Here is a 21,416-nt window from a genome sequence, read left to right on the forward strand (position 1 = left end):
ACTGCACTTCCCTGCCCTGCCCCTTTAAACTCCATCCTCATTAACCTACTTTCCTCTCTCCCATACAGCTTTTCCCTCCTCACAAACCGCCTTCCCTCACCCACTCCTAATTCTCCTCCACTCCCTACCAACATCCATTGCTATGCAAACCTCCTCACAATTCCTCGTTCTTTCCTCTCCTGAACCCTGAGAACCGATCTCTTATTAGTAATCTCCTAACCCAATGGAACCCATCCTGACTAAGCTCCCAGCCCTATCCCACTCACTGCCTTGCACTCCTTTTCTAATGTTTTACCCTGTCCTTCCCCAGCAAACTTTCCCCTTTAACTCCCTTCTTACCCCCTCACCCCACTCTCTCCATCCCAAAACCTTTTTTCCTCCCCAAACCACTAATTCCATCCTCTCCCCCTCACCCCCATCATAACCCCTCCTTCCCCACCAATTGCAGAGCCTCACTCAATTAAGATGTTCCTACACCCCCTCCCCAAGACCATTCCCTTTCATGCCCTCACACTCCCACCAACTCGCAATTGTTTCCATTTTTCAGACAAGCTCACTGTTCCCTTAAACCCTCATTCTCCCTCCATACTAATCCATTTTAATCGCCCTAATTTCCATACACCCTATTAAAACCTTTCAACTTCACTTTGTCCAGAGCCTAACATTAACCAACTTCCTAACCCTGCCCCTCACTACTTCTCCCTTGAATCACCAACTCTTCCTTTCAATTGATTCCCTCCCACCTTTCACCTCAATTATAACTGAACACAATGCTCTTATATTAGCATTTTTCATTCACTCTTCTCCCTTCCCACTCCTATTCTGTCTCCATCACCCACTCTCCTCTTACCAACTCTCCAGCACCCACCCAATTCTCCAATTGACCCACTGTCTCATCAGACACCATCTGAACCACTTGAACTCCCCCAACCATCCACTCTTTCCCCATCCACTACCTCAACCCCCAGCCACTTCCCACTCCCACAACCCTCTCCTCCTCCCCACTGAATTTCCCCCATCTTCCCCTCAACCCTTCTCTGCCACCTCCCTTTCTCCCTCCTCCCCCTTAGCCTGTTACCACTCCACCCCTCTCCCTCACCAGCTGTCTCTCATCCCTGCAACCTTCTCTCCCCTCCACCCTCTTTCCAACCCTCTCCCCCCACCCTTTCTCCCCCACCCCTCTTCTTTCTCCCACCCCCTCCTCTTTCCCTCCCCTCCTCCTCTCTCGCCTCCACCTCTCTCCCCCTCCTCTCTCGCTTCCCCCTCCTCCTCTCCCCCCTTACTCTCCTCCCCTTACTTCCCCCCCCCCTCCTCTTTCTCCCCCCCACCCCACGTTTCTCCCCCCTACCCTTCCCCGCTGCCACCCTTCCCCCACCCCAGCTCCACGTTGGCCTCCACCGACGAGCCGGCACCCACTCACCAGCGGCCCCTTGTGCTGCTCTCCCGAAAATCTCGCAACGCCCGTGAACCCGCCGGCTACGCGAGTCCGCCGTAAGCCCGAGGCCTGCGGTAGGGCGGCGGCAGGGGTTGGGGATTGGCGTAGCGCTGCCCGGCCTCTTGAGCCTCCCTGCAGCCGCCTGGCCCTGGAGCGGCGAGGGCCGGGGGAGGGAGCGGCGAGGGCCGGGGGAGGGAGCGCCGGAGAGCCGGGGGAGAGAGCGGCGAGGGCCGGGGGAGAGAGCGCCGGGGGGGGGAGCGGCGAGGGCCGGGAGAGGGAGCGGCGAGGGCCGGGGGAGAGAGCGGCGAGGGCCGGGGGAGAGAGCGCCGGGAGAGGGAGCGGCGAGGGCCGGGGGAGGGAGCGGCGAGGGCCGGGGGAGAGAGCGCCGGGGGTGGGAGCGGCGAGGGCCGGGGGAGGGAGCGGCGAGGGCCGGGGGAGGGAGCGCCGGAGGGCGGCCACACAAAGCTCCGCTCGGCCTTGAGCTGCTTGCGAGGATGGGCGGCGCAGCTCTCAGGGACAGATCACTCCGACCCTCTCTAGTTCTCCCCCCGCTTCAGCTCATCTCAAAACTTTCCTGCCGCTGCTCCGCTCACCGTGGTCCCTGACACTTAGGAAAAATGTCACTCCTCTTTCCAAAACACCAGCTCCATCACGGGGCGGTTGCACTGCTCCAATTCTGGGCACTTCAGCATCGCCAGATTTAATCCCCCACCACTGGTAGCAACAGCCTCTGTCTGCCAAGGGGCTAAATTCTGGAATTCTTCCCCAAAACCTCTCCATTCATCATTTATTTCCTTGTATTAAGTTGTGCCTAAAAATTGTAATAGACAAAAATGACAGGGAAACTGACTTCACACCGACCATCAAGTGCTCACGTTTACACTAATCTGAATTTAATGCAATTTATTCTCATCACCTTCCCCCAGATTCTACAACTCATACACAAACGCCAAATTACAGTGGTAATTGCCCCCACACCTTTATGGCATTTGGGTGGAAACCAGAGCACCCGGAAAAAAACCCACGCGGTCGCAGAGATAATGTGCAAATTCCATGTTGGCAGTACCAGTGGTCAGGGTTGAACTTGTGTGGAGGGCGCAAGGAACTACGGATGCCGGTTTACAAAATAAAGGCACAAAATGCTGGAGTAACTCAGCGGGTCTGGCAGCATCTCTGGAGAACATGGATAGGTGACGTTTTGGGTCGGGACCCTTCTTTAGACATTGTAGAGGGAGAAAGCTAGAAGGGAGGGGTGCGGGCAGGACAAAAACTGGCACGTGATAGGTGGATATAGGTGTGGGGGTTTTGAATTGGCAGATGGTTGGACAAAAGTTGTGAGATAAGGAGGTATGGATAGAAGAAGCCTGAAACATGAAGCCAAAGGAAGGAACGCGACTGTCAGTTACCTAAAAGTGAAGTATTCAATGTTCATACCATTGGTTGTAAGCTACCAATTAGAAAATGAGATGCTATTCTTCCATTTTGGTATTTAGGATGCTCGCCCTATGAAGGGCACCTCTGATGGGCACGTTGACTATATTATCTTTCATCAAATATTCATCTCATTCACAGCTTTAAATCTTAAATATTAAGAGACATCAGGCATTGATCTTGTAAGGTGGAACAAGCCTCGGATGCAAATAACACTATTCTTGTTTCTACAGATATAGGTGGAGAGACTGGGGTAATTGTGAAAGAGAGGCCCCAAAAAAAAAGGACTAAAGCTGGGATCCAATAATAAAGAACTAATTCTACTGGGGAATAGGAATGACAAAGATAAAAAGTTTGGAATGAAGATGAAGAAAGAGTAATAGGAATTAAAATAAGTAGAGAGCAAGGAAAGAAATGGGAAGAGATAGAAGCTAGAGGAAGAATGCCAACATGGCAAGATATATCGATGAACATTAAAGGCTAGAGTGATAATAAAACATTGATGATAGTAGGATATGGAAACATTGAGAGGAAAGGAAAGAGAGCGAGAGATGAAAGAAAGAGTAGGAAGAATGAGTACAGTGGTGGCACAGCAGTCACATTTCCAGAGTAGAAATCCCACCACAGCAACTGTGAGATTTAAATTATTTTTTCCTTTTCCTCCAAAGATGCTGCAGCATTTTGTGTGTATCCCCATTGATGACTGGTGCTCGGCTTTCGCCGGCACTGAGGGGGTTAACCGACAGCCACTGGATAAGGCGAGAGGTGCAGCTGACAGATATCTCCGGCCACCCCCTGACAGGGATGGGACACTCAGGAGGGGACGGGGATGGTCCAGTAACAATTCAACAGCGCTTGCAGCACCGGAGACCCGGGTTCGATCCTGGCTACGTCTGTACACATGCAGCAGCTCAGCTGCCGAGAATGCCTCTCCGCCGGTCCAGTCTCTCCTCGTCTCCCACTCACATCTGCCTCCTCTCTCTCGCTGTTACACCCTGCTCTCCCGCTAGTTGGAACCCCCGTTCCTCAGATTAAAAATATTTTTACACATAAATTAAGAATAAAGATAGGAAAATGTTTCAAACAGAAGTAATATTTTCTTATTCCAGTAGCAAACACATTAAGGATAAAATGAAAATAATAAATTCTTTAACTTTTTGAATATCACATAATTGCAGATTAATGAACTGAACTAGAACTGGGACTGTAAGTAGTGTGTGAACAGCAGAACAAGAAAGGAGGCTATTGAGTTGACAGAATTCTAGATTAATTCCTTGGTAGAATAGTTAACAATTAATACACAGTTTATACAGCCAGCGCTTCATTTGCTTTTTCTTTATCACAAATTATCTTTGACAAATCCCATGATTCCTTGTGTTTTTCAGAATATCGAACTCACTTATTAGAGATAGATGACTGGAAGTAATGATGAGTATCTATACAGACAGAAAGAAAGAGATAGCACAGTACAGCACACTAACAGACAAATGGCTGTTTGATTCTCAATGTAGAATTGATGGGCCAAAGGACCGGTTTGAGTGCTGTATCACTCTATGGTTTTATAAACATGGTTAAACGAAATCTTATACTGAGTTCCAGAGGATATATTGGGGCAGATAACCACAATCTTGCTCAGTGGTGTACCTTTTAACAAGTATCTGAAAGGAGGAAAGAGACATAGAAACACAGACACTTAGGGAGATAATTCCTTAATTTGGAGCCACGGGAGATGAAAGATGTGGTGAAGCAGTAGGTTTTGGGAATGATCAAGTGCTCAGAATTAAAGACATGCAAATGCCATAGATGTATGCATTGGAGAAGGTTACAGGCAAAAGGGGAGATGATGAAATGAAGGGATCTGAAACAAAGATGATAATTTTAAAATCAATCCAATAGCTAATGGGGAAATAAAGCAGATTAATGTATAGATCCCAGAAACAAAGGAAGCTGTACATGCATGTGTACATACTAATTTTCACACAATGTTGTTTGCGTAAAAATATTTCCAACAATATTTATTCAATCCCTATGTATGGTCAGTTTAACATTTGAGAATATTTGTGAGCTATTTGTTAATTATTGTATTGCATATGGTCCAGAGTACATAAACTGGTCATTCAACCTAAAAACTCTGAATAGATCTGTTGATGTTTCTCTTGATCTGACCCCATCAACAAAATCTTCTGTTTCTTATTATATCATCTTACCTTTAAAATTGATTTGTTTGTCACTTCAAATAGTATTGTGGCAGGGCTTTCACACTGTATAGTTCTAGGTAAACTTGTTCCTCCTCAAATATTCTAAGGAATAGTTAATATAATTACCATTATATTTTTGCTTTGAAATATTCTACCTCTTGAAATGAACATCAATATTTGATTTGCCTTTCAAGGGATGGTCGAAACTTGCATCACATCTTGCACATGTTTCCTTACCCCATTCTCACTCTATTCTATTTAGTCTCATATTGAATATTATTCTTTCTACAGAAATATCCCCTCACAATTATCAATTTGAATTTATTAATGCCGTAACATATTTTTGTTTCAAATGCCAATAGTTTTCACTTTGATACAATTCACAAATTTTAAAATTGTTCGCTGCAGCCCAGGTTCAAACTGATTATCCAAGCATTTGCTGAATTTTGCCCTGCTGCGTAGTATCTCTTTACCAATACACCTTCAAATCAGTGCTGCTATTTATCCACAAAATTCCACATTCTCTTGAAGATATGGACTCTGCTGCCCTGGTGACCAGTGCAGAAACTCCTTTTTAACTTAAATCCGTTTGGTTACTCTGTTTATTTTAGCTCAATTGATGGAAAATGCTTCCTTATTTAGATTCTCTATCATCAGAAAATTGCATCAGCTGTTTACCTCTGCCTGCAAATATTTAATCACTTCCTCAGTCTCCATGTATTAATTCCCGATCCTCTGCTCACTCTGTGATAAATCTAAACACTCCTCCTGGTTCTTTTGGTACTTCCTGATCCCTTCTTTGGTCTTTAATTGTTGAGGTGTGAACCATCCACAAAACACAGTACAGAAAGGTGCAATGACTTCTTCAACATCATCTTCTAAACTCACAACTTCACCTGCAATGCCCCTAATTCTGGAATTTCCTCCATAAATCTCTCTGCTTCGCTACCTTTCCTTCTTTAAGATGCCTATTAAAACCTATCTGTTGGACCAAGTGTTTGGCTATCTGTCCAACTATCTCTTTGTCAGCTTGGTGTCAAATTTGACTTGAACATCCTTGGTATGTTTAGGCCCTATGTTACTGTTGTTTTTTTTAAAGCTTTTCCACTGTATTAGGGAACGCTCACCAATATATGTAACCAAGGTCTTGCACAGACTGGGCAATGCGTTAGAAGTGTTTTGGTGTCAAGTTAGTCCACTAACTGGTTCTGTTGATTCAGTACAGAGAACAGGGTTTCTGTCACTACTGTACCTCAACTCACGACAATGGATGAACCTTATTTCAAACTTCCCTGACAATTTATAAACATCACTCAGGACCAAAACTAAAATAAACTTGTTACCAGAGAGCATGAGTAATACCAAATATTATTGCACCACCTACAAAGGCCAGAGTGACTCATCTGTGTTTACCAGAAAGTAGACAGGAAGGAAATTCAGGTTCAACAGGATTAATGGTTCCTATTTGCCAGGTATCCACATTGTCTGAAGAAGGGTCTCGACTGAAACGTCACCCATTCCTTCGCTCCAGAGATGCTGCCTGTCCCACTGAGTTACTCAAGCATTTTGTGTCTATCTTCAGAGTTTAGTTTAGAGATACAGCATGGAAACAGACCCTTCAACCCAACAAGGCCGTGCCAACCATTGATCACTCATTCACAATCGTTCTATGTTATCCCACTAAGTCATCCACTCCCTACACATTAGGGGCTATTTACAGAGGCCAATCGACCTACATACCCACGCATCTTTGGGACGAAACTGGATCATCTGGAGGAAACTCACACGTTCACAGGGAGGACGTGCAAACTCCACACAGAGCACCCAAGATCATGATCAAACAGGAATCTGGGAGTTTAAGACTCCTTGTATTGAAATAATTGATTACAATTGACGATTAATTGACTACAAATTTAGTGCATTGTATTCACTGCTCATGATGAGGTCTTTTCAACACTTGGTGACTACTGTTGATGACACCTCCATTCAGTCTGGAATGATGCTTTTGAGTTTTCTATTGCCTGTCACTATTCTTCCATCCCAATCCCACTTTGATTTCTCCATCTCTGGTTTCTTAAACTGATCCAACAAAGCTCAACATAAGTTTGAGAAAGCTGTAATGCACCAGATAATGTGCCTTACAGTCTTGGTGCATTACAGTCTTCAACACTCAACACTGAATTCAATAACTTCTAATCATCAGCCATTCCAGTTTTGCATCTCATATTTCCAGCATTCATTTTTTTGCTGGTAATTCCAAATTTCATTCAAGAAGAGAGGAATAAAAGGGCAAACATTGTGTCTCCTGTGCTCTCTTGGAAAGATGGCTTGGTTGGGGAATGGCTTTTGGCAGTGGTGGAAAATGGACCTAAGCATCATGGAGGTAGGAAAAGGGAATAAGTGTTTGAAAGGGACATTACACCGGAGGTGCCAGAAATTATGGTAGATAATCACATACACGTGGATTGAAAGGTGGGTTGAAAGGTGAGGACAAGGGGAAATAAAGGTTGTTGAGCAAAACTGTGGGAATTAGAAAGGTGTGGTTGAGCTTATAGTGCAGAAGAATAAAGCTATTTGAGAGTAAAAGGAAGCACTGATGTGGAAGATGATGTCCGAACATATGGAATGGAGACAAATGAACAGGGAAAATGGAATGGAGTTTTTAACAGAAAGCAGGGTGGAGTGAAATATGGTCAAGGATTCCCATGGGAAACTATTGGTTGGTACTATTCGTTGGTTGCTAACCTATGCCTTGACAAGTAAAACAAGGGAAGAGCAGGAGCTGGATCAGGTAAAAAAGTGTGGAAGCAAAAGTGATGAAACGTTTCTGTTCTAGCAAGAGCAAGAAGTAGTACCGATACAATTATCAACAAGGCTACAGGAGATGTGATGGTGTCAACACTCCACACTCCCATTTCATTAACCCTCCTCCATACTGCCATAGATTTACAAACAGGACTATCCAGATGGTTTCAGCTATTTATCTTGCCTCAATTGATGATAAAAACACATGACCAAGACTACCTGCTGAGGGACACACGGGTGCTGGGTGTAGATAATACAAAAGCAGTATGGGGTAGGACAACATTCAAAGATTCTCCCACTATTGCACACTGATTGGAAACTGCATTAAAACCTCGTTAACTATTTGTTCAAGGGCTGTACATAAATAACTGATGTTATACTATTTTAAATTGGCATAACATGAATTACAATAAAATCTTAACTTAAATGTACTGTATTGTATATGTTGCAGTTGTGAATGAGCCACGTAGAGACCAGATGTAAAGGTCTATTCAGTGTGACAAGCGATCATTCTGGAGTCTGGTGAAGAACTTTCTCCTGAAAGAAAACCTGTAAAATCTCCCCACACAGAACATCACGTTTCTATACTCTTAAAACAAAGATGACAGCTGGAGGTGGAATGCAATTTCAATAGCTACAACTGCATTCTTCATTTCAATATATTGTCGCAAGCGGTTCAATTGAGTTATACATTTAAAATGGGAGCGCATTGTAAATAACAAGGCACCTCTGAATATTTAGACACATCTGATGGGATGTAGTTTTTCATCTGAATAGCTTCTTAGCACAGAAAACCCAAATATGCCTATGACTATGTTTGATGTGCTAAGTAACAAAACAAGTCTGTTCTGGAAACTTTCTTGATGTCTGTCACATTGGTGCAAAATAACTTAGCTGAAGATATCTGATGTCTGGTTTGATGTAGTCCTAATGTCTGAGGTTTGCACACAAGAATGTCTCATAGTCCTTCAAACTATATCTCTTGAGTGACCTCCTTCTGAGACCTATATTCTGTCCTCTGTAGATAGTACTACAAAGCAGTCCTTCGAATTTCAAAACTAATTACTGCTTATAGTTTATATTTGAACAGGTCTTTTTTGGAAGATCGTTTCTCATTTGTATTAATGTCTACTATACACATAATTCCCGAAGGATATACTATGTCTAGCAATCACTAACGGTATGCATTTGAATTGTGGCGCAAAGGGGCTGTTTATGTGCTGTAGTATTTTATGTTCTAAGATGAAATAACTGGAGATGCCTGGATTTAGGAAACACTCCTGAATAATTGCTTCAGTGTTCTGGAGATGGGATACAATCACCACCATCCTTTTGTGCAAAATATTACTTTAGTCATTAAGAGTTATTTTCTTTTTGATGCAATTTTTTCAGGACTCCTTTGGGCCACACTTGGTCAAATGCTGCCTTGATGTCAGTGGTAGTGACTCTCACCTCACCTCTAGAATTATTTCACTCACCTGTCTTTGTATCAAGGCTGTGCTGAGGTCTGGAGCTAAATGGTCTTGGTGAAATCTTAACTGGGCATTGATAGGCAGGTTATTCACTGTCAACAATTCCTTGCATGGCTTTGCTGATAATTCACAGGAAAGTGGATGAACAGTCATTAGCTCTATTGGATTTCCCCTCCTTTGTGTGAACAATTATTGATATAATTGGAAGTATGTTGTAATTATACTACAGAAGAAATGTTGTTTAGTGCCTTGTTTAGAGTCTTCTTTATTTCTTGTGCTCTCAGCTGCTTGATTACAGGGGATCAAATTGACCAGTTCTGTTCTCTTCTCTTCAGAAGAAAGTTGGGATGGATCATCTATTTGGCACTTTTAAGTGAACACGTTGCAAATACTTCTGCCTTGCTTTTCGCACTCATGTTGGGCCCTCCGTCTTTGAGGATGGGGATGTTCTTGGAGCCTTCTCCCTTTGATGTTCATTTGCCCACCACCATTCATGATTGGATATGGTAGGAATTCAGAGTTTAGATCTGATCCCTTGGCAACAGCTTATTGTTTTGCTATTTAGCGCACTAGCCTTCCCGCATCTTACCTTCATCGGCATGGTACCTCATTTTCAGGTATTCCCAATGTTGTCCCTGGCATGCACCACATTTTGAACCAGGATTGATCGCCTGACTGGATATTAACAGGAGATTGAGTGATATTATGAGATCTTTTGAACTGTCCAATGGTTATCCACCCACTCCTGCAAAGGGTAGATTGGTGAGGATAAAGTCGACTGGATTTAGGAAACACTCCTGAAGAATTGCTTCAGTGTTGTTTGGGGATTATTTGAGCCATTAAAAGTTAACCATCCATGTTGGTTAACTCATTACCTGTTGCAATTGGCCAGATCAATTAATAGTGACATTACCACACCAGTCTGATGAAGATGGGTGGCACAGTGGCGCAGCGGTAGAGTTACTGCCTTATAGCACTAGAAATGCGGATTCGATCCCGACCATGGGTGCTGACTGTATTACGTTTGTATGTCTCCATGTGACCATTTGGGATTTCTCTGGGTGCTCTGGTTTCCTCTGACATTCCAAAGAAGTGCAGGTTTGGAGGTTAATTGACTTCTGAAAATTGTCTCTAGTGTGGTGGATAGAACTAGTGTGCAGGTGATCGTAGGCAGCACAGACTAGGTGGGTCAAAAGTTTAAAGAACATTGAAGTCTCCCATCAAGAGCTCATTTTGTCCTCTTGCTACTTTCAAGTATATCTTCTAAGTATTGTTCAATGTGAAAGAACACTGGTTTATCAGATGAGTAAAGATGAAAATAGTACTCAGAAGATTTCCTTGGACAAGTTTGACCTGATTTGTGAGACCTCATGGAACCTGGAGTTAATGCTGAGGGCTAACAAGACCATCTTTCCCACTTATTACAGCTGTGCTTCTCCCACTGGTGGGTCAACCATGTTGTGTGTCCCAGGGCAATCTGGGACTGTGATGAAGCAGTGTAGCATGTTGTGTGCAATGTATAATTCTGTGAGGATAATTATGACAGGCTGTTGCTTGACTTTCCCAATTTAGACACCACATCCTAAATCATAGTATGGAGGACTTTGTAAAATTAACTAGGCTGGGAGGGACTTTGCCATACCCAAATTTAATATCTAGGTTGAGGCCAAACAGTCTGTTTTATCCTTTGTTTGTGTGAATGTAGCAATTATTGAGTGGTTTGCTGGGAAATTTCAAATGGCATTTCTGAGTAAACCACAATGTTGGGTCTGAAGTTGCGTGTTGGCAAAATCAGACAACGACAGCCAACTTTCTCCTTGGAAGGACACTAGTAAACCAGGTCATTTTCTTATCTGATAGTCTTGTGATTATCATTACTGATGTCTAGTTTGCACCTTTAATTCCATATCTGCCATAGTGGAATTTGAACTCGGTTTCTAGATTGTTACTTCAGGCCTCTTTCAAATTAATCGCTGCACAGCCACAATGGAACATAAATAATTTTAAAACTGACACTGTCAAAGGAGAATTTATTATGATTCTGACAATAAATGCTTGTTCAAAAAAATGTTTATTTTACATGAGGAGAAATCAATGTAGAGATTTAAGGATCGACTTCCAGAGCTTTGGAATCCATATGAGTAAAAGGCTGGCAAATCCCACAGATAGAACATTCAAAGCAACATAAGTGTCAAGTGAAGTCACATCTTCTACACATTTCCTTGTTCTGTTAAAGCTTAAAACACACTGAACCACCCTCAGTACATATATGTGTTTGTTTATATCCAGCACACACCTTACATAATAAATATAAAGCACATTATGTCTCTAGTACAACCCAAATGTTACAAAAATAACACAACCACTCTGCAACTTATTTGTCTGTAAAAAGGTATAGCAGTTATTTACAGCTTTAAAAATGCCTCTGAAAAATATACACCTATTACTCCCAAAATGCAAATACAAAATGTCAGCTTCCCTTCCCTGCTTAGAGCAGATCTAACTAAATGGCAATACTCACTCTGAAGGTCTGTGTTCCTCACAAAGAATAATAAATACTTGGGAGGAGAGCCAGTCAGAATGGAATCTATCCAAGAAGGCCTAGATTCTTCTATATAGAATAATGGATGCCAGAAAGTGAATTATAGATTGAAATCTAATTGATGAGTCCAGATTCTAAAATTAAACCATTTAAAAATTAACTGGAATCTTTCTCATTGGAGTCAAAGGTTCAAAAGTAATTAGCATCTGCTGAGATTGCAATGCACACTGTTTTAATGTGTGTTTTCAAACAATTTACAACAGGATCCAGTTCACAGGACCTTTGGTGGATATACCAGTTGCAGCCATACTGTGCATCAATGACAAGCATACAACTAATTAATGTAATGGCTAATTCTCCATGTAGATCATGCATCAGTTAGACATTGTGCATTTTGCAATGCACAGTTCACACACAATCTTGACCCATACAATTGAAATAAAGCCAAATTTAAAAAATGTATAAGACAGTCAAAGAATATACATGGATTTCTGTATAAAACCACGGTATATAAAATATGTTAAGTACCTAATAATACATTGCAACCCTGAACTAGTGATTGGTATGGCTGTTCACAAAAGGCACCGTTTCTGTTTACAAATCAAGGACTCTGTAGTCCTAAATGGCTCTGGTTATTAACATGTCACTAGATAGTCTTAAGGCACCAAGTAAAATCTCTTCCACCATATGTTACCATCTGATGAAGAAGTTGCATCATGGACCCAATAACAACTTTGTCAATACACTCCATGGAGAGACTGAGCACTTTTATCATAACTTTTGCTTGAGTTTGTGGCTTTGATTGAAGTAAAGAGCCAAGGGAGACTATAAGCCCAGGCTACAAGATTTTCAGTTGTACACGAAAGTATGGAGCTATTGACTTAGGCCAGGAACATAAACATGATTAAGTAGGCTAGCAATGCCCACGGCAGACGTTGGAGTTGTGGTTGAGATTTACTAATATCACGCATTTTGTGTCTATTTACTCTCTGTGTATTCTCTTTCTCATTCACCTCGGAACCTACCTGAATTCCAAGAGCTTTCTAAAAATGCCAAGTGGAGCATTTACTGTATTTTTGCAAGTAGTTTATCCCAGCATTCTATGCAGTTGTAAAAGCCTTTTGTTAATCTATAGGGCCTCAGATGACCTACTGTACCTGTCACAAACTCAAAAACAAGCCTACGCCTTGGCACATGAAAGGATCACAAGATTTTTATGTCTGCCTCTTACACCTGGTGCTTCAAGTTCCATTGTGGTTTCTAGAGCTTAACGTCCATCAAAGTCTCCTGTGTGCTATTAATCAACTCACTGACTTCACAATGGTTCCAACTCCTCATCAGCAACAAGAAACAGAACACCACTGATTGGCCGTTCTGAAAAGTTGACACAAATTGCTGCATAACTCAGCAGATCATGCAGCATCTCTGGAAAACATGGATAAGCTATTTCCTCTGTGCTGACAGACCTATTCCATACATTGGCTGTTGTGCAGGGGACAGGATCTATGAATGAATCAAAGGCCACTGAGCAAATAGGTAATTTTCTCCAATTTAGGTTTTTAATTATCCTCCCAAGATACTTTTTTTTTTAAAGCAAACCCAAAGCTAAATAAGACAAAATTAATAGCTCATGTGGCAAAAATAATTGTTCCATTGGACATTGGTGATCTACTCATGCATAATCTGAATTTCATTTCTATACACTCCCATGGAATGTTCAAGCTAATTTCTGTTTGCAACATATGCCTATCAATAGTATTTCCAGCTGAGCTGTAACAGTTATCCAACCCCAGGAACAGGAGACATTATTTACAATAAAACTGTCACTGAGCTTAATATGAAAACATTATGTACAATAATATCAAATAATTAATAAATAAAGAGCAAATATAAATTGAAGTCACCCAACACAATGCATTCTAGATATTTCCTTGACAGAATGGGAGAGTTGAGGAAGGGTAGTAGGGTGATATATGGCAGGCGGAAACCCGAGATGTGCATTTCCCGCAGGTTTCTGTCACTAAATACTCCACTTGATAATTACAGACATTAAATGAGTGTGTTTTTAACTACAAATGAAGCCTTGTGTTATACATGTTTCCAATGGTGGCAGAAATGTTAAACACCATAATGTGTATACCCTGCGCAAGCTTTTAGGGTTGGTTGGATAAATATTGCAACCCAATTATCCAAATTTGTTAATTGATTCCAAGTTCATACATTTCTGATATATCCCTACCTGTAAAGGACCACAGAGGAAAAAATATACTTAAATTCCGTAACAAAAGAAAATTCTTAAAATCAAATGTAAAATATCAATGTGTGCAAACAATTTGTGCCAATTCCACTTGTCACACATGCTTTACTTATCTTGCTTTGACCCAACATAAAAAGTGCTTGAATCGTTTTTCAAATGTACTGTCTTGGCTTTACACATTCTGCAATTAATTCTGTGCATTTTAAAGTTCCCGGTGATGCAGAATTTAATTGAATTGATTGGAGTTCTAATTTTTTATAAATTTTCAAAGTGGGTTCAGGAAATTGAATTCATCAATCAAGTGCGATGGAAATAGAAATGACTTGCGTTTGGTGAAGATACCGTACATTAGATTGCAGAATTCAGTGATCCTACAGCAGCACTAATCATTTCACTCATTTTCTTGTAAACATTATTGTAAGGTTACCCTTTACTGTCTTTTCCACCATGTTGGAAAAACTGCCCATGCCACTGATCTCACCATGTACTTATTATTGCACTAATCTTATTCTTTTTATTCCTCCCACACTTCCATGAACTTATATTCTGCTACTCACCTACACCCTAGGGGTAATTTACACAGGCAATTAAACCCACCAATCTACACATTTTGGGATATAGGAGGAAAAACACAGTCACAGAGAGAACATGCAAACTCCACACAGACAGAGATAAACTGTCCTCATCCATGTGTGACATATCTTAAATTCAACATATCGGATCATCCCTCACAATTCCATGCCTCTAGTCATATGCTCTTTGAAACAGAAGAAAAACAATGTTGAGGATGTCTTTTATCGCATCATATACGCCATTTAAAGCATTTGTTTATCATGAATCTTAAGAAAGTAAATAGAGAGACAATAGGGCATTAACTATGGGCCTTCTACAAGAAGATACTTCATTGGAGTAAGGCCACATAGCAGCCACTAACCACATCGAGATGACAGAGATGCTCTGAGGTGAAGGCCTCAGACCTGAACTTAGACAGGCTTCAGACACTTTGATGCAAAGGCCTCTGCTCAGATCAAACATTAGGTTTCCACTTGGGTTATCTGTTCTTGGACATTTTTCTGAACCTTTTCCTACTTCAAAATATAAAAACTTTTTTTTGTATATGATTTTTTTTAATAGCACCTAATACTGAATCCATAGGTGTGTGGCAGTGTAACTTAGTGGGCCACTTGTGATCCATGGTTATCCTAGGGATGCAGGCACATGTGCAAGTGGCATACACTGCCTGCAGTGCCACAGCTTTGGTATTCTTATCACTGGGAACTCTACATGACACAAAGAAATAGATTGTTGTCCAATAACAATGTCAATGTTGTACAATGTTTAAAACAAAGCTCACTGTTTTGAAGAGTATGCTACGGTAAAATAATTGTCTAATATTGAACCTGCAGAGGCTGACTCCAATCCTCCACAGGATGTTTTAGTGTGGTTGTGTCTCTCTACTACTTGGCATTGGGTGGGTGGGAGATTTCAAGGCCTGTACTTTTCATTGTATCTGTGGATTGTCACACAGCCGTGGTAGGAAACAGATCTTGGCATGGCCGCCATCGCTGTGATGATTCCTGTGGCTGGGTCGTAACACGTGATAGTGTCAGAGGCCTCTCCGGTTTCCTTCCTGCCGCCCAGGATGTAGATCTTGCCATTACATACAGACATGCCACAACTCTCCTGCGCATCACAGAGAAAATAACATGTATGAAAAATCAGGTTACAAAAAATCCCAACGTTAGATAACTCCATTATCTGTTATTGGAGTAACAGTGAATGTAACAACTGGATTATATTGATAAGCTATAATAAGGTGTTTTTCATCATTTCATCTTTAATAGATTCCGTGACTATGGAAACAGCCCACATTGCCCACAAAGACAGCATTGACACAGGATATTGGAGGACTGAATAGAGACCATCTCAATGTTTTCAACAAAACAGTACGTCTTTCATTTCTGGGAAAATTAGCAAAAAAAGCAAAGTGATATAACCATATAACAATTACAGCACGGAAACAGGCCATCTCGGCCCTACAAGTCCGTGCCGAACAATTTTTTTCCCTTAGTCCCACCTGCCTGCACTCATACCATAACCCTCCATTCCCTTCTCATCCATATGCCTATCCAATTTATTCTTAAATGATACCAACGAACCTGCCGCCACCACTTCCACTGGAAGCTCATTCCACACCGCTACCACTCTCTGAGTAAAGAAGTTCCCCCTCATGTTACCCCTAAACTTCTGTCCCTTAATTCTGAAGTCATGTCCTCTTGTTTGAATCTTCCCTATTCTCAAAGGGAAAAGCTTGATCATATCAACTCTGTCTATCCCTCTCATCATTTTAAAGACCTCTATCAAGTCCCCCCTTAACCTTCTGCGCTCCAGAGAATAAAGACCTAACTTATTCAACCTATCTCTGTAACTTAGTTGTTGAAACCCAGGCAACATTCTAGTAAATCTCCTCTGTACTCTCTCTATTTTGTTGACATCCTTCCTATAATTGGGCGACCAAAATTGTACACCATACTCCAGGTTTGGTCTCACCAATGCCTTGTACAATTTTAACATTACATCCCAGCTTCTATATTCAATGCTCTGATTTATAAAGGCTAGCATACCAAAAGCTTTCTTTACCACCCTATCTATATGAGATTCCACCTTCAAGGAACTATGCACGGTTATTCCCAGATCCCTCTGTTCAACTGTATTCTTCAATTCCCTACCATTTATCATGTACGTCCTATTTTGATTTGTCCTGCCAAGGTGTAACACCTCACATTTATCAGCATTAAACTCCATCTGCCATCTTTCAGCCCATTTATCCAAATGGCCTAAATCACTCTGTAGACTTTGGAAATCCTCTTCATTATCCACAACAACCCCTATCTTGGTATCATCAGCATACTTACTAATCCAATTTACCACCCCTTCATCCAGATCATTGATGTACATGACAAACAACAAAGGACCCAACACAGATCCCTGAGGCACCCCACTAGTCACCTGCCTCCAACCCGACAAACAGCCATCCACCATTACCCTCTGGCTTCTCCCATTCAGCCACTGCTGAATCCATCTTGCTATTCCTGCATTTATACCCAACAGTTTAACCTTCTTAACCAACCTTCCATGAGGAACCTTGTCAAAGGCCTTACTAAAGTCCATATAGACAACATCCACTGCTTTACCCTCGTCAATTTCCCTAGTAACCTCTTCAAAAAATTCAAGAAGATTAGTCAAACATGACCTTCCAGGCACAAATCCATGTTGACTGTTCCTAATCAGACCCTGTTTATCCAGATGCTTATATGTATTATCTCTAAGTATCTTTTCCATTAATTTGCCCACCACGGAAGTCAAACTAACAGGTCTATAATTGCTAGGTTTACTCTTAGAACCCTTTTTAAACAATGGAACAACATGCGCAGTACGCCAATCCTCGGGGACTATTCCCGTTTCTAATGACATTTGAAATATTTCTGTCATAGCCCCGGCTATTTCTACACTAACTTCCCTCAATGTCCTAGGGAATATCCTGTCAGGACCTGGAGACTTATCCACTTTTATATTTTTCAAAGTGTCAGTACTTCTTTTACTTTGAAACTCATAGTATCCATAACTACTCTACTCGTTTCCCTTACCTCACATAATTCAATATCCTTCTCCTTGGTGAATACCGAAGAAAATAAATTGTTCAATATCTCCCCCATCTCTTTTGGCTCTGCAGATAGCTGCCCACTCTGTTTCTCCAATGGACCAATTTTATCCCTCGTTATCCTTTTGCTATTAATATAGCTGTAGAAACCCTTTGGATTTACTTTCACCTTACTTGCCAAAGCAACCTCATATCTTCTTTTAGCTTTTCTAATTTCTTTCTTAAGATTCTTTTTACATTCCTTATACTCCACAAGCACCTCATTTACTTCATGCTGCCTATAATTATTGTAGATCTCCCTCTTTTTCCGAACAAGATGTCCAATTTCCCTTGCAAACCAGGGCTCTTTCCAATTTTTACTGTTTCCTTTCAACCGAACAGGAACATAAAGATTCTGTACTCTTAAAATTTCCCCTTTAAATGTCCACCTCTTCTACATCTTTCCCATAAAACAAAATGTCCCAGTCCACTCCTTTTAAATCATCTCGCATCTCATCAAAGTTAGCCTTTCTCCAATCAAAAATCTCAACCCTAGGTCCAGTTCTGACCTTCTCCATAATTATATTGAAACTAATGGTATTGTGATCACTGGACCCGAAGTGCTCCCCAACGCATACCTCCGCCACCTGTCCCGTCTCATTTCCTAACAGGAGGTCCAGCACTGCCCCTCCTCTAGTAGGTACCTCTATGTATTGCTGCAAAAAACTATCCTGCACACATTTTACAAACTCCAAATCATCCAGCCCATTTACAGAATGTGTTTCCCAGTCTATGTGTGGAAAGTTGAAATCTCCCACAATCACTACCTTGTGCTTACTACTAATATCTGCTATCTCCTTACATATTTGCTCTTCCAATTCTCGTTCCCCATTTGGCGGTCTATAATACACCCCTATAAGTGTTGCTACACCTTTCCCACTTCTCAGTTCCACCCAAATAGCCTCCCTAGATGAGCCCTCCAATCTATCCTGCCAAAGCACTGCTGTACTATCTTCCCTGACTAGCAATGCAACACCTCCACCTCTTGCCCCTCCAATTCTATCACACCTGAAGCAACGAAATCCTGGAATATTTAGTTTCCAATCACAGCCCTCCTGCAACCATGTTTCACTGATCGCCACAACATCATACTTCCAGGTGTCTATCCAGACTCTAAGCTCATCCACCTTTCTTACAATGCTCCTAGCATTAAAATATGCACATTTAAGAAACCCCCCGTCTCTTCTTCTCTGTTTATTTCCTTTTTTTTCTCTCTCCTCTTGTGTCCGAGTGCTTCCCTTTTCTGCTTCCTGCCTCCCATTCTGTCTACTAGCTTTCTCTATTTGAGTCCCTCGCCCCAACCATTCTAGTTTAAAGTCTCCCCAGTGACCTATGATGAACACACTCACAATATAAATGCTGAACAGAAGTTGTCATAGTTACCTGTCTGCTGAAGGTATTGACTACATGCATCCAGTAATCCTCCACTGGATCGTAGCAGTAGATTGACTTGGTGAGACCCCCAGCCACATATATAAGGTTATTCAGGGCCACTGCAGTGATACACCGTTTAGCAATAGGAATGGGGGCACGCAGCAGCCAAGTACTGATGGTCGGGTCATAACACTGAACCTGTTGGTGAAAATAAGTACTTCTATTAATATGGTATCATATTAATATGGTGTCATGACCACGGGATGTGCTGAGTGGAATAGATAAGTTAATAGTTAGATATATGTGTATGGGCACTGAAACCAAAATATGAATATATTCACAGCTACTGTGAAATGTAACGATAACACAAATACTTACAGTAAAAATGTGAAAATGTGCACAGGCATTGAAACAATTGAGTAAATGCATGGAGATGTACTTAAAAAATATATACAGGCATCATAAAAAACACATTCATGTTCACACGATTACAGTAATAAGTATATGAATGTAGAGTATAGAAGCTGGGATGTAATGTTAAAATTGTACAGGGCATTGGTGAGACCAAATCTGGAGTATGGTGTACAATTTTGGTCGCCCAATTATAGGAAGGATGTCAACAAAATAGAGAGAGTACAGAGGAGATTTACTAGAATGTTGCCTGAGTTTCAACAACTAAGTTACAGAGATAGGTTGAATAAGTTAGGTCTTTATTCTCTGGAGCGCAGAAGGTTAAGGGGGGACTTGATAGAGGTCTTTAAAATTATGAGAGGGATAGACAGAGGTGATGTGATCAAGCTTTTCCCTTTGAGAATAGGGAAGATTCAAACAAGAGGACATGACTTCAGAATTAAGGGACAGAAGTTTAGGGGTAACATGAGGGGGAACTTCTTTACTCAGAGAGTGGTAGCGGTGTGGAATGAGCTTCCAGTGGAAGTGGTGGCGGCAGGTGCGTTGGTATCATTTAAAAATAAATTGGATAGGCATATGGATGAGAAGGGAATGGAGGGTTATGGTATGAGTGCAGGCAGGTGGGACTAAGGGAAAAAAGTTGTTCGGCACGGACTTGTAGGGCCGAGATGGCCTGTTTCCGTGCTGTAATTGTTATATGGTTATATGGATAATGTATATGAATACCAGCGGGTCTGGAGCGGCGTTTCCTGCCGGGGACCGCCCAGAACCTCGGCTTCAGCGGCGGCACAGCGCTGGAGCGCTATCATGGAGCGGGCGATGCCCTACCCGGGTCGCCGTGCTGGAGCTGAAGAACCGCCGGGAACAACTTCGCGGGGCTGCGGGACTGAGAGCGGGCAGCTGCGGGCGTCGGCGCCGAACTTTACACCGGGAGCCTGGGATCTCTTGATGAGATCGCCAGTAGTGGAACTCCAACCGGCGCGGCCTTGTCGGCTTCGGAAGCCGCGGCCTCCAGTGCAGAAGCGGCCGTTCCAGGGTTCCCAAGCCGTGGAGAGGACTCTCCTGACGCCGGAGCAACATCACCCGGCGAGAACGGCCTGGAACACCGGGCCTCCGTAGAGGCAACTGTGGAGGCCTCAATAGGCCCGACTATGGGTGAACTGGGGATGGGACTGGACTTTGTGCCTTCCCTCATAATGGGAACCATTGTGGGGGGATGTACTTTATGTTTAAAACTCTTATTAATGTTATGTCTGTATTCTTTCTTTATGTGCTGCAAAATGGCAAGAAGCATTTAACTACACCAGGTGTGTATGTGACCAATAAAAATACCTTTGAATGCTTACTGCAGCATTTAATTTTGCAAAATGTGCCTTTACCAACAAAAGCTCAAGACTGCCAAACAGGAACAGACTATCTACTCTTAGTCTATGGGTCAACAAGAACTTTAGGTAAACTCAATGTAAATTCCCAATGTAAGACAAGCCAATAATAAGACTTGGAATAGAGCCTGCGGTGTTCTTGGCCTTTCTATCTCATTGAGGCATTGTTTGATGCAAATTTTTGCATTGTACTAATACACCACACAATGCTTTCTCAAGAAATGCTGGTGGGCAGTGCTCTGTCAGCTTTTCATTACTGAATGCAAAACAAAGCATTTGTGTTGCCATTTCCTGGTTTCTACAATAAGCAGCTCAGCCTGATTAGCAGTGAAACCAACTTGAAATTCAGCTCCGGTTACTGATGAGACTGGAAGAGAAAATAGTAGCTGCCCACACTTTCGAACAACTA

The 21,416-nt window shown here is 42.0% G+C and overlaps 2 protein-coding genes and 1 long non-coding RNA gene across 9 annotated transcripts in view; 1 reads left to right on the forward strand and 2 right to left on the reverse strand.

Annotated features, from left to right (window-relative positions):
* yeats2 (YEATS domain containing 2) overlaps positions 1-2,193 on the reverse strand; it is a 118,311-nt gene extending 116,118 nt beyond the window's left edge. For 4 of the 7 annotated variants that reach the window (XM_033031446.1, XM_033031447.1, XM_033031445.1 and 1 more), the window contains exon 1: positions 1,421-1,564. The gene's annotated coding sequence lies outside the window, so the exon portion shown is untranslated. Of the gene's footprint in view, positions 1-1,420; positions 1,565-2,028 lie in introns of those variants that run through there. The other 3 variants (XM_033031443.1, XM_033031444.1, XM_033031448.1) reach the window with 3 other exon arrangements.
* Positions 1,336-20,383, forward strand: LOC116979720. Its single transcript, XR_004413767.1, has 3 exons — positions 1,336-1,509; positions 15,985-16,086; positions 20,355-20,383. It is a non-coding gene; the product is annotated as an uncharacterized LOC116979720 (long non-coding RNA).
* klhl24 (kelch like family member 24) overlaps positions 11,360-21,416 on the reverse strand; it is a 28,485-nt gene continuing 18,428 nt past the window's right edge. Inside the window, exons 6-7 of the mRNA XM_033031449.1 lie at positions 19,224-19,412; positions 11,360-15,823 (exon numbers count right to left, since the gene is read on the reverse strand). Coding sequence (XP_032887340.1) covers positions 15,626-15,823; positions 19,224-19,412 — 387 coding nt within the window. The 3' untranslated portion in view covers positions 11,360-15,625. The remainder of the gene's footprint in view (positions 15,824-19,223; positions 19,413-21,416) is intronic.

Source organism: Amblyraja radiata, chromosome 13 (assembly GCF_010909765.2).
Source record: "Amblyraja radiata isolate CabotCenter1 chromosome 13, sAmbRad1.1.pri, whole genome shotgun sequence".
Classification (NCBI taxonomy): Eukaryota; Metazoa; Chordata; class Chondrichthyes; order Rajiformes; family Rajidae; genus Amblyraja; species Amblyraja radiata.